The sequence below is a fragment of the Coregonus clupeaformis genome, chromosome 17 (genome assembly GCF_020615455.1).
Source record: "Coregonus clupeaformis isolate EN_2021a chromosome 17, ASM2061545v1, whole genome shotgun sequence".
Classification (NCBI taxonomy): domain Eukaryota; kingdom Metazoa; phylum Chordata; class Actinopteri; order Salmoniformes; family Salmonidae; genus Coregonus; species Coregonus clupeaformis.
This window is the reverse complement of record NC_059208.1, coordinates 50,757,382-50,772,055: the sequence shown is the minus strand read 5'-3', so window position 1 is coordinate 50,772,055 and position 14,674 is coordinate 50,757,382. Positions and strand designations below refer to the sequence as shown.

The window sequence follows — 14,674 nt, the reverse complement described above, 5'->3', positions numbered from 1 at the left end:
GAAATGTTCATTTTTGTTTTCTGTTGAAAAGCATTTTTTCCTACTATGTTCCCTAATAAATATGAGCCTGATGAACCTGAATCTGATGGTTTCATTCATCCCTATTGAGTACCACAGTATGAGTCATAATACCCATAAAACCTAGTGATCAAACAGGGAAATGGTTCCAATCATTTTTCCACGAAACACAGTGTTTCTAAAATTCCCTATGGGAAAAATGAATGGCGAAAAAAACGATTGGAAACATTTCCCTGTTTGACCCCAAGGTTTTATGGGTATTATGACACCTCCACTGTGGGGCTCTATTGGGTTGACAAATTAATTCTAATAAATGGTAGTAGGTTCAAGAGTTAATTCATTTCAATTGGCCCACCTACTGATCAATAGAGTGAACAAGTAGAATAATAGAAGTTAAAAGCTCTTGATTTAGCCTCTTAGTCAGCTTCTCTTTCCTGGGTGAATATAACTTAGACCCTCAGGCTAGCAACTCACTCACTCACACACACACACACACACACACACACACACACGCACACACACACACACACACACACACACACACACACACACACACACACACACACAACACACACAGACAACACACACACACATACAGTACACACACATAGAGCACTCTGTGTGTTACTCTTCCCAATCTAATTGGATCCAGTCACTCTGTTTTACTCCAGCGCTAAATTGGTTTCGATTTAACAACCTGGCCAACAGTCTCAGCCCTGAAGTGGAGCAGTGTGTGCGTGTGTGTGTGTGTGTTTGGTTTTACTATCCTTGTGGGGACCAGAAGTCATCACAAGGATAGTAAAACAATGGAAATTGTGTGGACATTTTGCAGGTCCCCACAATGAAAAGGCTATTTTAAGCTTAGGGGTTAGGTTTAGGGTTAGGGTTAAGGTTAGGGGTTAGGTTAAGGGTAATGGTTAAGGTTAGGGGTTAGGTTAAGGGTAATGGTTAGATTTAAGGGTTGGGGTTAGGGAAAATAGGATTTTGAATGGGAATCAATTGTTTGGTCCCCACAAAGATACTAAAAGAAACATCTGCACTGCACACCAGGGTCATGGACTTAATAATACTGTACGTGTGTCCTACTAGCTGCAGTGTGTGTGTATGTGTGTGTGTCACAGTGTGGATTTATGGGACAATCTCCAGGCTTGTACAACCTTTAGGTCTTATACGTAGTTCTAACACACTGGTAGGACTGGAGACAGTGGTGGTCACCAGCCCTGGTCCTGGAGAGCTACGAAAACAGCCCATCACAGCAATAATCTCATCATCAAGACCTTGATTAGTAGAATTAGGTATGAATCATTCTAGGGTTGCATGTCAAATGGCACCCTATTCCTCATATAGTCCTCTACTTTTGACCGGGGCCCAGGTACAGGTAGTGGACTATATGGAATAGGGTGCCATTTGGGACAGACCCCAGGAACAAAGTGGGTCACACCTATGAGAGCCACTGGCCTCGTGTGTAGCCCTACCTAGTGGTGTAAAGTACTTAAGTAAAAATACTTTAAAGTACTACTTAAGTATGTTTTGGGGGGTATCTGTACTTTACTTTACTATTTATATTTTTGACTACTTTTACTTTTACTTCACTACATTCCTAAAGAAATGGATGTACTTTTTACTCCATACATTTACCCTGACACCCAAAAGTACTCGTTACATTTTGAATGCTTAGCAGGACAGGAACATTGTCTAATTCACACACTTATCAAGATAACATCCCTGATAACATTTGATACTTAAGTATATTTTAGCAATTACATTTACTTTTGATACTTAAGTATATTTAAAACCAAATACTTTTAGACTTTTACTCAAGTAGTATTTTACTGGGTGACTTTCACTTTTACTTGAGTCGTTTTCTATTAAGGTATCTTTACTTTTACATTTTGTACTTTTTCCACCACTGGCCTACCCACAGCTTCAGAGAGAGCTATTCCACCAGATATCAGAGAGAGACCTCTTATGTTACTGAACCCCTACCTGAGCCTGAACATGTACCCAGGACAATGTAGTGAGGGCTCACAATATGACAGATTCACAATATGACAGGCAACTGCTGATGGGGAGGAGGACGTATCCATTAATTGTGTGTGTGTGTGACACGTGTGTGTTTAACCTCTGGTGATAGAGTGAGTATACAGTGGGGAGAAAAAATATTTGATACACTGCCGGTTTTGCAGGTTTTCCTACTTACAAAGCATGTAGAGGTCTGTAAAAAATCCAGAAAATCACATTATATGATTTTTAAGTAATAAATTTGCATTTTATTGCATGACATAAGTATTTGATCACCTACCAACCAGTAAGAATTCCGGCTCTCACAGACCTGTTAGTTTTTCTTTAAGAAGCCCTCCTGTTCTCCACTCATTACCTGTATTAACTGCACCTGTTTGAACTCGTTACCTGTATAAAAGACACCTGTCCACACACTCAATAAAACAGACTCCAACCTCTCCACAATGGCCAAGACCAGAGAGCTGTGTAAGGACATCAGGGATAAAATTGTAGACCTGCACAAGGCTGGGATGGGCTACAGGACAATAGGCAAGCAGCTTGGTGAGAAGGCAACAACTGTTGGCGCAATTATTAGAAAATGGAAGAAGTTCAAGATGACGGTCAATCACCCTCGGTCTGGGGCTCCATGCAAGATCTCACCTCGTGGGGCATCAATGATCATGAGGAAGGTGAGGGATCAGCCCAGAACTACACGGCAGGACCTGGTCAATGACCTGAAGAGAGCTGGGACCACAGTCTCAAAGAAAACCATTAGTAACACACTACGCAGTCATGGATTAAAATCCTGCAGCGCACGCAAGGTCCCCCTGCTCAAGCCAGCGCATGTCCAGGCCCGTCTGAAGTTTGCCAATGACCATCTGGACGATCCAGAGGAGGAATGGAAGAAGGTCATGTGGTCTGATGAGACAAAAATATAGCTTTTTGGTCTAAACTCCACTCGCCGTGTTTGGAGGAAGAAGAAGGATGAGTACAACCCCAAGAACACCATCCCAACCATGAAGCATGGAGGTGGAAACATCATTCTTTGGGGATGCTTTTCTGCAAAGGGGACAGGACGACTGCACCGTATTGAGGGGAGGATGGATGGGGCCATGTATCGCGAGATCTTGGCCAACAAACTCCTTCCCTCAGTAAGAGCATTGAAGATGGGTCGTGGCTGGGTCTTCCAGCATGACAACGACCCGAAACACACAGCCAGGGCAACTAAGGAGTGGCTCCGTAAGAAGCATCTCAAGGTCCTGGAGTGGCCTAGCCAGTCTCCAGACCTGAACCCAATAGAAAATCTTTGGAGGGAGCTGAAAGTCCGTATTGCCCAGCGACAGCCCCCGAAACCTGAAGGATCTGGAGAAGGTCTGTATGGAGGAGTGGGCCAAAATCCCTGCTGCAGTGTATGCAAACCTGGTCAAGACCTACAGGAAACGTATGATCTCTGTAATTGCAAACAAAGGTTTCTGTACCAAATATTAAGTTCTGCTTTTCTGATGTATCAAATACTTATGTCATGCAATAAAATGCAAATTAATTACTTAAAAATCATACATTATGATTTTCTGGATTTTTGTTTTAGATTCCTTCTCTCACAGTTGAAGTGTACCTATGATAGAAATTACAGACCTCTACATGCTTTGTAAGTAGGAAAACCTGCAAAATCGGCAGTGTATCAAATACTTGTTCTCCCCACTGTATATCTGTTCTCTCTCTCTCTCTCTCTCTCTCTCTCTCTCTCTCTCTCTCTCTCTCTCTCTCTCTCTCTCTCTCTCTCTCTCTCTCTCAATTCAATTTGATTCAAGGGGCTTTATTGGCATGGGAAACATATGTTTACATTGCCAAAGCAAGTGAAATGGATAAACAAAAGTGAAATTAACAATAAAAAGTGAACAGTAAATATTACACTCACACAAGTTCCAAAATAATAAAGACATTTCAAATGTCATATATACAGTGTTGTAATGATGTGCAAATAGTTAAAGTAAAAAAGGGGAAAATAAATAAACATAAATTGGTGTTTGTTCAACAGGTTACAAATCTTGCTGCTGTAATTGCACACTGTGGTATTTCACCCAATAGATATGGGAGTTTATCAAAATTGGATTTGTTTTCAAATTCTTTGTGGGTCTGTGTAATCTGAGGGAAATATGTGTCTCTAATATGGTCATACATTTGGCAGGAGGTTAGGAAGTGCAGCAATGTGTCAAGTAATTATATTTTTGTTTTCTCATGATTTGGTTAGGTCTAATTGTGTTGCTGTTGCTATCCTGGGGCTCTGTATGTGATTATGAACAGAGCCCCAGGACCAGCTTGTTTAGGGGACTCTTCTCTAGATTAATCTCTCTGTAGGTGTTGGCTTTGTTATGGAAGGTTTGGGAATCGCTTCCTTGGTTGTAGAATTTAACAGCTTTTTTCTGGATTTTGATAATTAGTGGGTATCGGCCTAATTCTGCTCTGCATGCATTATTTGGATGCATTATCTCTCTCTCTTGCTCTTGCTCTCTCTCTATATCTCTCTCTCTCTCTCTCTCTCTCTCTCTCTCTCTCTCTCTCTCTCTCTCTCTCTCTCTCTCTCTCTCTCTTCCCTCCGCCATAGTGGATTAAAGCCACACACTAGTTTACCGTCGCACACGGGTCGACACCAGTGGAGGCTGCTGAGGGGAGGGTGGCTCATAATAATGGCTGGAATGGAGTCAATGGAATGCCATCAAACACATGGAAACCATGTGTTTGATACCATTCCACCTATTCCGCTCCAGCCATTACCACAAGCCCGTCCACCCCAATTAAGGTACCACCAACCTCCTGTGGTTGATACAATAACAGATTATGTGTGTGTGCTCCACAGCATGACCTGAGGCTGACCTGTACATGGAGGGGAAGTGTTTTATATAGTAAAGGACATTGTCTATTTCTTTTAGTCTGACGTTACTGTGTGTCCTCTGTCTGAATGGCATTTCACACAACATGTATTTTGTCCTGTCCATTCCTCTTTCTTACTCTCCTCTCTCTCTTTCTCTCTCTCCAGAAGTACGATGCCCCTCCCAACAGGTAGATGACTGGAAGTTCCCTCAGACGGCCAGACACAACATCACAGGTAAATGACACACACACACACACACACAAACACACACACACAAACACGAACACACACACACACAAAACACAGTTAATAAGACAGTTAGTACCACTCACCTTGTTTATCCTGTCTGATCTACTGTGGCTCCTCTCTGTGATTGATTACTCTGCCTGGCTTGAGGATTAATGTGGTGATGGATGTGATGCAGGTTTCAATCTGGTGCGACGCTTCTCCCTGCTCAAGACAGCAATGGTCAAGAAGATCCGTAACCCCCGAGGACCCGTCATCCTCCGACTGGGCAAGACAGCGCTCATCCACCCCACAGAGTATGTCCCCTCTCTCTCTCTCACTACCCTGTCTCCCCCTCTCTCTCGCCCTCCCTCCCTCCCTCTCTTTTCCAATCTCATCGGCCCCACAGAGTAGGTCCACGATCACTAATAGATATCTCTCTCTCTCTCTCTCTCTCTCTCTCTCTCTCTCTCTCTCTCTCTCTCTCTCTCTCTCGCTCTCTCTCTCGCTCTCTACCACTTAGTGTGTTGGTGAATGGAGGTGGGTATGTCAGTTCAGCTTCCCCTCCCCCAATCCTAACCTTGCAAAGCTGACCCTACACCCTACACCCATAGAGCTGCCTACTTTCTGATTGTTTTAGCAGATGACCAGAATATCACATCATTTCCTCCAGTGGTAACACAAAGCTGTTACAGTCACATTAACAATAACAATACGTGGCTTGGTTTTCCTGTTGCAACCACATATAAAATTGACAGCCATTTTAACATCATGTGTTACATTTAATACCATGTACCTTAATCATATTTAAGTTAGTTCTAATAATATGGCCGGGGTATAAACTTTTTATCCGGGGGGGTTTCACCATTGTAAGACTATGTAGAGGACCTGATAGAGACCACTGTGTCACACAGTCTTTTTAAACATCCTTTCTCTGGTGGTTCAGAGTTGTTGTTGTTCAGTCTGGTGAATGTTCCCTCTCTTTCTCGTTCCCTCTCTTTCCTTCTCCTGTCTGATAAACGATAAAAGTGCCCCAGGAGCTGCCAAGTGTATATCACTCTGCAGTACTTTTATGGGATTTCTGGCTTGATAACTCAATATATCTCCCCCTATAAATCGTTTTAGAGCAGACGTTGTGTACTTAAGGTGCCAGATAATATTGTCACATATATTGTGTGTCACAGCGTCTCGAGTCGCTCTGGAAATATGACAAACAGAAATTAGCAGGTCAGGAATCAACAGCTTTGAAAGCCAAGAAAAGAATCCTCAGGCTGTTTTTTATGGCATGATACCAATACGATGAAGAGAAGAGAGAGTCTGTCCATTTTCTTTCTCTTTTTTTGCGTTGATTATGTTGTATTGTGGATCAAAATACAATCATTCCGGGTGTCACTAATCTTATGGGATACAGCAAATTCTCCAGTGTTAAATCAACACAGTGTTAAATTTAACACAGGTCCAGTGCCAATACGGGTCCAGACTTTTCTGTGTTAAATTAACACACTGCTTAGTGTAAAGCCTTATTTGCATATTTCCCAGAGTGCCTTGCCTTTCAAGTGAATTGTAGAGTTACCACCCATGACTGTATTTGTTAGTGAGAGACATGGTTGTTGCATTCATTCATTCTCAGTCCTGTGGCCTTAACCAGGTGAGATCCTAAGCAAATATGTAATCAGTCAAATTCAATTATTTAACACAATACAGCACGTATTTCATAAGGCCTAGTTTTACACTAAAACAGTGGCCTGAAACTCATGGTTTACAGGCAATTTCAGGCCTGTATGTCACTTTATGCTGGCTTCCAACATGTTGAATATCCAACATTTAGAATTTCTATTCACCTGCAACCTGCATTCAGAATGACTGCCGGGTTGGGAAGACTAAGATATGAGACTACCTAAAGCATCTAAACTGGAACAACCATTTCAGTAACGGGTGCAATAAGTCCAAGTAACAGATTTTGAAAAAAATATGTTATGTATATTTGAGTAGCATAACATTAATTAATCAGTGTACATAGATAAAAATACATATTGAAACAAACAATTAAAATAATGCACCTGCAATAGAGCATGCTGGGAAATATGATAATGATTGGTGTGGTTTTGGTTAAACACTGGTTATTAACACCAACACTGTGGTTATTTTACACCAATGAGTGTTAATTTAACTCTTACAGAGTTAATTTAACACCTGAACAACACTAGAAATGTTACACTGAAAAATCAACACTATGTAACACTGGCCTATTTGCTGTGTAGGAGTCATATTACTGTTGGTTGAGAGATGGAAAGTTATCTTAGCTAGACAGACTCTTTCTTCAGACAACACTTGAGTGTTTTTCTCTCGCTCTCTCTCTCTCTCTCACTTCTCTCTCTCTCTCTCTCTCTCTCTCTCTCTCTCTCTCTCTCTCTCTCTCTCTCTCTCTCTCTCTCTCTCTCTCTCTCTCTCTCTCTCTCTCTCTCTCTCTCTCTCTCTCTCGCTCTCTCTCTCTCTCACTCTCTCTATCTCTCTCTAACTGTCTCTCTCGCTTCTCTCTCTCTCATTCTTTCCCACTCTTCTCTCCCTCTCCTAGAGACGTAAATAAACAGATACATAAGAAAACATCTGCTTGCTTTTCTTCTCTTTCTCTTTATTGTTTCTTCTCTCCCTCCCCTCCCCTCCCTCCCTCCCCTCCCCTCCCCTCCCCTCCCTGGCTGAAAGAAGTAAAGTGAAGGATAAGAGTCTGTCAGCAGATGGCTCTCCTCTGATTTAAAACACTGTAGACGTGGCTCTGTCACGGGGGGGTGGAGAAAGGGAACAAATAAATAAACAAGTGTATGAACGAGTGAACAGGGGTTATCAGTTCATGTCAAGATGACAGGTGATTCCACAAGAAACAAACCCTGAGATGACTATATGTTCTGCTGTAAAGATAGCTGTGTGTATGTGTGTGTGTGTGTGTGTGTATGTGTGTGTGTGTGTGTGTGTGTCTGTCTCTGTCTCTGTGTAGCGCAGACTGGCACCACTCCAACACTGTTCGTCCATCTACTAAAACGTCATGACATAATTCCTATTAAGAGTTTGAAAGGAGCATAATAGAAGTATAATAGGTTGTTTTCAATAAAAGGTCACAATAGGATGCAGAGCATTCCATTTGGCTGCTGGGAGGCAAGGACACCCCCAGCTCTACTAGAACCATTGACAACTATGTGCCGTTTTCAAGGGATTGTTAAATAAATGTTATAGCTAACTATTTGGTTTTAATATCATCACCTCTTGAAGAGCATAGTCAGAACTACACATTTCTGATTATTCTACATTTAGCTCTATCATCCGAGTTATACAGCAATTAACCGCATGCTTTTCATGATCAGTGAACATCAATAGATCATGTAATTTCAGATAAGTGAGGGTAGCTAACTAAGCAAACATGTGTCATGTTAGGCTTTTGGAAAGAGCTTGACATCAGCAAGTCCTCGTCCTGGTAAAGTTGTCAGTCGACATCTGTCATCACCGTTATAGATGTCAAGCAAATCAAACACTATTTGGATAAAGCCATCTAGTTTATCCCCTGAAAGTTAGCTTGTTAACTAGCAATATTGACGTGATCTGTTATTAGCTAGCTAGCCAATTTGACGTGGTCCATCAATCAATGTAGCCTATCATGTCTATCAGCAGCAATCGTAATTAAACACTCTTAAAAACAATGTTGAAAGGGGATCATGTTAGCCAACTTCACTAGGTAGGCTGGTTGAAGAAAAAAGTACATTAGGTCTACTTACCACTATGTTTAGCCAACTGTACAACGTTTCTACCAGTAGCTTGCAAAGTAAACATCATCAGCTAACAGTATATCGGCGAATGCGCCCTTCTGCTGCCAATAATGAGAGATATCGTGAGGCTACCCCATGAGCTACCCTCACGTATCTGAATGGTGGCCAATATTGAGAGATATCGTGAGGCTACCCCATGAGCTACTCTCACGTATCTGAATGGTGGACAATATTGAGAGATATTGTGAAGCTACCCCATGAGCTATAATAAGAATGGGCTACCCTCGCGTATCTGAATTACATTTACGTCATTTAGCAGACGCTCTTATCCAGAGCGACTTACAGGAGCAATTAGGGTTAAGTGCCTTGCTCAAGGGCACATCGACAGATTTTTCACCTAGTCAGCTCGGGGTTTAGAACCAGCGACCTTTCAGTTACTGGCACAACGCTCTTAACCACTAAGCTACCTGCCGCCCTGAATGGTAGCCAATATTGAGAGATATCGTGAGGCTACCCCACTGAGCTATAATAAGAATGGGCTACCCTCACGTATCTGAATGGTGGCCAATATTGAGAGATATAGTGAGGCTACCCTCACGTATCTGAAATTACATGATCAATTGATGTTTACTGATCATGGAAAGCATGCAGTTACTTGATTTATAACTCTGATGATAGAGATAATGTAAATATGTGCAATTGTTTTGCATGGAATAAATGGAAATTTGTAGTTCTGACTATGCTCTTCAAGAGGTGATGATATACAACCAAATAGTTAACATTAATTTAACTATCCCATAAAAAAAGGCACGCAGTTGTCCATGGGTTTTAGCGGAGCTGGCAATCTCCTTGCCCCCCAGCAGTCAAAATCGAACGCTCTGCACCTTATTGTGACATTTTATTGATAACGACCTATTGAAAATGAAGCTAATCCACTTAGCTAATCTACCAGTCTTCATGAGTGACAGGTATATAATGCTACTTGTCTGGCTGTGTAGGAGAAAGTGTACTTGAGATTTCAATGAAAACCGTAATGAAAAATGGTAGATTGATTCAGTTCCGTGAGAGTGGAATAAAGAAGATGCCGTTTGACTTCTTCAGTCTAGATTTAGATTGCAATGGGATACTTGAAACTACTTGATGGTAATAGCGCTCACTGTTGCCCCTAGTGGCAGGTTTTGAAGTCATTTCCCAGTGTCCTCAAGACAAGGATAGACGTCAAATTCTGAAGTCAATCTTGAGCGATCTCCCTGGCAGATACACACACTCCACTCCGCAGATAAACACTTCCTTACTGAAAACACAGCGTGTTTTCCACAGACCCCAGTGCTTTTCTGATCTGAAATGTGAAACTCTCTCTCTCTCATCTCTCTTCTCTCTTCTTTCTCTCTCGCTCTTCTCTCTCTTCTCTCTCTCTTCGCTCTCTATCTCTTTCCCCTCTCTTTCTCTCTCTATTCTCTCTCGCTCTCTCTCTCTCTCATATCCTCCCTCAATATTTGATGAGAAGAACAGCAGCTTCCTTTCTAAATGGGTGAAGGTCTGAATATGTATGCCCCCTCCCACTGATTTACATTTTTACATTTTAGTCATTTAGCAGACGCTCTTATCCAGAGTGACTTACAGTTAGGATTCATGTGTTTCTGTCTGTGTGTGCACAAATATGTGTGTAAACTAGTAAAACGTCAGGTCAAGGGTGAGAGGGAGTGAAACACAGCTGTTCACGTTTAGAATGATTCTGTTGCAACCTCCGACCCCGTTACACATTCACCAACTCTGTGTTGTTCCACTTCATCCTTCTTTCTATAGCTTTATTTCTCTCTCTTTTCACCCCATTCTTTCTCATTCTTTCCATGTTCTTTTTCTGTCATCCCATTCTCATATATGCTCTATTACTGCTTTTCTCTATAGGCAAATTACTCATACTTTGTCCAACTTATATCTCCTTTCTCCCCTCCATCTCTCTTTACTTCTCTCTCCCTCTTTGTAAGGTATGCAGTTCTTCTGTTATTTCCCTTGGATCCCCTCTATGTTATAAATCACTGTCAGCCCTGTTCTCTCAGAGAGAGAAACTAGCTGCCAACAAAACCACAACTGTGTGTGTGTGTGTGTGTGTGTGTGTGTGTGTGTGTGTGTGTGTGTGTGTGTGTGTGTGTGTGTGTGTGTTGCGTGCATGCATGTGTGCGTCCGTGCGTGTCTTTGTGCGTGCGTGCATGTATGTGTGCATTCTTGCAGTGTGTGCCTATATTTAAATATGGTAGCCTATATTATACTCTGTCAATCGCAGTTAGTGTGTGTGTGTGTGTGTGTGTGTATTTCTGCATTGGGAGAGACAGGGAGAGACAGGGAGATGAGGAATTAGATGAGAGATAATGAGATGAGGAATTAGATGAGAGACAGGGAGAGACAGGGAGATGAGGAATTAGATGAGAGACAGGGAGATGAGGAATTAGATGAGAGACAGGGAGATGAGGAATTAGATGAGAGATAGGGAGATGAGGAATTAGATGAGAGACAGGGAGATGAGGAATTAGATGAGAGACAGGGATATGAGGAATTAGATGAGAGATAGGGAGATGAGGAATTAGATGAGCGACAGGGAGAGACAGGGAGATGAGGAATTAGATGAGAGAAAGGGAGATGAGGAATTAGATGAGAGACAGGGAGATGAGGAATTAGATGAGAGATAGGGAGATGAGGAATTAGATGAGAGACAGGGATATGAGGAATTAGATGAGAGATAGGGAGATGAGGAATTAGATGAGAGACAGGGAGAGACAGGGAGATGAGGAATTAGATGAGAGAAAGGGAGATGAGGAATTAGATGAGAGATAGGGAGATTAGGAATTAGATGAGAGATAGGGAGATGAGGAATTAGATGAGAGACAGGGAGATGAGGAATTAGATGAGAGACAGGGATATGAGGAATTAGATGAGAGACAGGGAGATGAGGAATTAGATGAGAGACAGGGAGATGAGGAATTAGATGAGAGACAGGGAGATGATGAATTAGATGAGAGACAGGGAGATCAATGAATTAGATGAGAGACAGGGAGATGAGGAATTAGATGAGACAGGGAGATGAGGAATTAGATGAGACAGGGAGATGAGGAATTAGATGAGAGATAGGGAGATGAGGAATTAGATGAGAGACAGGGAGATGAGGAATTAGATGAGAGACAGGGAGATGAGGAATTAGATGAGAGACAGGGAGAGACAGGGAGATGAGGAATTAGATGAGAGATAGGGAGATGAGGAATTAGATGAGAGATAGGGAGATGAGGAATTAGGTGAGAGACAGGGAGAGACAGGGAGATGAGGAATTAGATGAGAGACAGGGAGATGAGGAATTAGATGAGAGACAGGGAGATGAGGAATAAGATGAGAGACAGGGAGAGACAGGGAGATGAGGAACATTTTAGTTTATTTTATATTCATGAAAAAATACTCCAGTCTGAACTTAAACGACTTAAACTCGGTAGAAAGTGTGTAGAAATGATAGTGAACTTACATTTTTTATAATTGTATCTCTTCAATCACAGTATTTTCAATATAGAGCTATTAGCAGCACTATCTTGGTTGATTTTGTGTTCTCAAGCCAGTGAGTTTATTAACATTCTTCATCAAGAATATGGGCAACATTTAATTATTGACAATGAAAGAGGTGGGAATGTTGTTCCCTTGTGATATCATTGCTACATTACTATCAATATAGCATTACAAATAGTTTTCCAGATTGTATTTTGACGATTGTTTTGGGTCGCGTCTGAGACAACCTGGTTCAATTTGGGTCCCGAGGCAATACCAGTTGAGAACCACTGTACTACAGTACCCATAATGCTCTGTAACTATATCTGGTTTTATCTTACTAAACAAGTTTTTAAAGCTATGGTGTCCCGTCTCCTTATTCTTACATGAAGTCAGAAGTAAAAAACTAGCTAACGAATGTGGACATTTACAAGCGAAAGTGAACCAGAGACATTGTTCAAGTGAACAACGTTGTGATGCATGTTATCTAAAGTCAGGAGGAAGCCCAGCAGCAGCAGTGTGTCTGTCCACGAGCGTACTGTGTGTGTGGAGCAGAGCATGTGAGTGGAGTTGAGCAGTTTGAAATCCCGCTCATCACTCATGGAGCGGTGCTTATCGGCACTCCATGTGCTTTCCTACCGCTCCACAAAAAAACGTTCCGCGCTCACACGAAAAACAAACTGCAGCTCCAAATTCGCTCCATTCATTAAAATCACAATTTAACCAACAGCCATCTATATTTGTGACTACCTGGACCTACCAGGTATTGAAACCAAACCATAAGTATTTGAATAAACATAAAAAGGTGAATGTAAGAAGCAAACATCATTTCAAATAGGCTACATGTCATATTAAACAGCATATAAACACTCTAAGTAGGTCAGGAGCCAGACAGGGAGCCTAAGAAGGAATTAAAATGAATTATTTAGGCAATATTATTTATATTATTTCAAGGATATATGAACAAAATGTTTAAGAGATCTGATTTTTAGTTTATAAATACTTTGCTACAATGACACACTTAGTTATCTACCCACCTCGTTCCTTTCTTTAGTATGTGCACATAGCATGCTTTTGGGATAGGTGTCTTTTCAGATTCCACAATGATTCTTTAGTTGTGGACACTAAATCACTGCACTTTAGCACCTGTCTGTTTTATCAGTTTCTTTATGAAAATATTTAGCGAACTCCATGACATTAGCTAAAGCAAGGGGCTATAGCAGCACACAAGTAGACTACAGATGCATGCTGGCCCGGGCATGCCCTAAGCTGGTGAAGTGAGCGCTACTGGAGCACTACTATCTCCCGAGTGGTGCAGTAGTGCTAGCTGTGCCACTAGAGATCCTGGTTCGAATCCAGGCTCTGTCGTAGCTGGCCGCGACCAGGAGACCCATGGGGCGGCGCACAATTGGCCCAGCGTCGTCCAGGGTTGTGGGTTCGATTCCCACGGGGGGCCAGTATGAAAAAATAAAATAATATATGCACTCACTAACTCTAAGTCGCTCTGGAAAAGAACATGGTATGGAGTCTTGGTTGCTAGGCAACACCTGGCCCTCACTGAGCAACACAGAGGGACAGACATGAGAGGAGAAGAAAAAAACGCTAGGAGGAGGAAAAGTTTCTCTGCAAGCAAAATAATCAGGAAAAAATGGCAGTAGCAGCTGTACTTTTAGCGTGGAACCCCATATTATCGGCATATTCAACAGCGTTTAAGAAATGTATTATCTTCAACAGTGTTATCTTGTGATCAAAGTTGTGTGATTATTGGTGTCGTAAAAATGTTAGCTAATGGGTTAGCAATTAGCATGTTTGACATTTCAGTGGAAATATTACTATTATCAGCTTTTTGATAAGCGGTTTAGCAAAAAAAATAAGTCCCGTATTATCGGCATACGGCCCCCAGTTATCGGCCACCTTACTATTTTGTTCAATTACAAGATATATCCGTATAATTTTGTTGAAAAAAGAGACACCAACCTCGTATCCGAAATGTTTACTAGATAGTTGGCTAGCCTTCCGGTAAAAAATTATGACTTGCCTGTCAACTTTTCATTGCGTAGCCCGGTGCGCCCTCCTGTGGACTTCACCAACATATTCAGTGTTGTAACAAAATAATGTCTCATTGTTTGTTTTACAGATTAATCTTATCTTTTGAGAAAGTAGATAACAGTTGAATACTAAAATATTAGTATTAATAATTTACATCAAATAAAACTTTAATTTCAGCTATGTGTATTGACATAAACAATGAAAACACTGTTGGAGTTTGTGTTGCAGA

The 14,674-nt window shown here is 41.6% G+C and overlaps 1 protein-coding gene across 3 annotated transcripts in view; it reads left to right on the top strand.

The window, feature by feature from the left end:
* Positions 1-14,674, top strand: part of LOC121586676 (collagen alpha-1(XVI) chain) — a 120,314-nt gene that overhangs the window by 19,928 nt on the left and 85,712 nt on the right. For all 3 annotated transcript variants that reach the window (XM_041903591.2, XM_041903590.2, XM_041903592.2), the window contains exons 3-4: positions 5,057-5,125; positions 5,316-5,433. In XM_041903591.2, the coding sequence (XP_041759525.2) occupies positions 5,057-5,125; positions 5,316-5,433 (187 nt within the window). The remainder of the gene's footprint in view (positions 1-5,056; positions 5,126-5,315; positions 5,434-14,674) is intronic.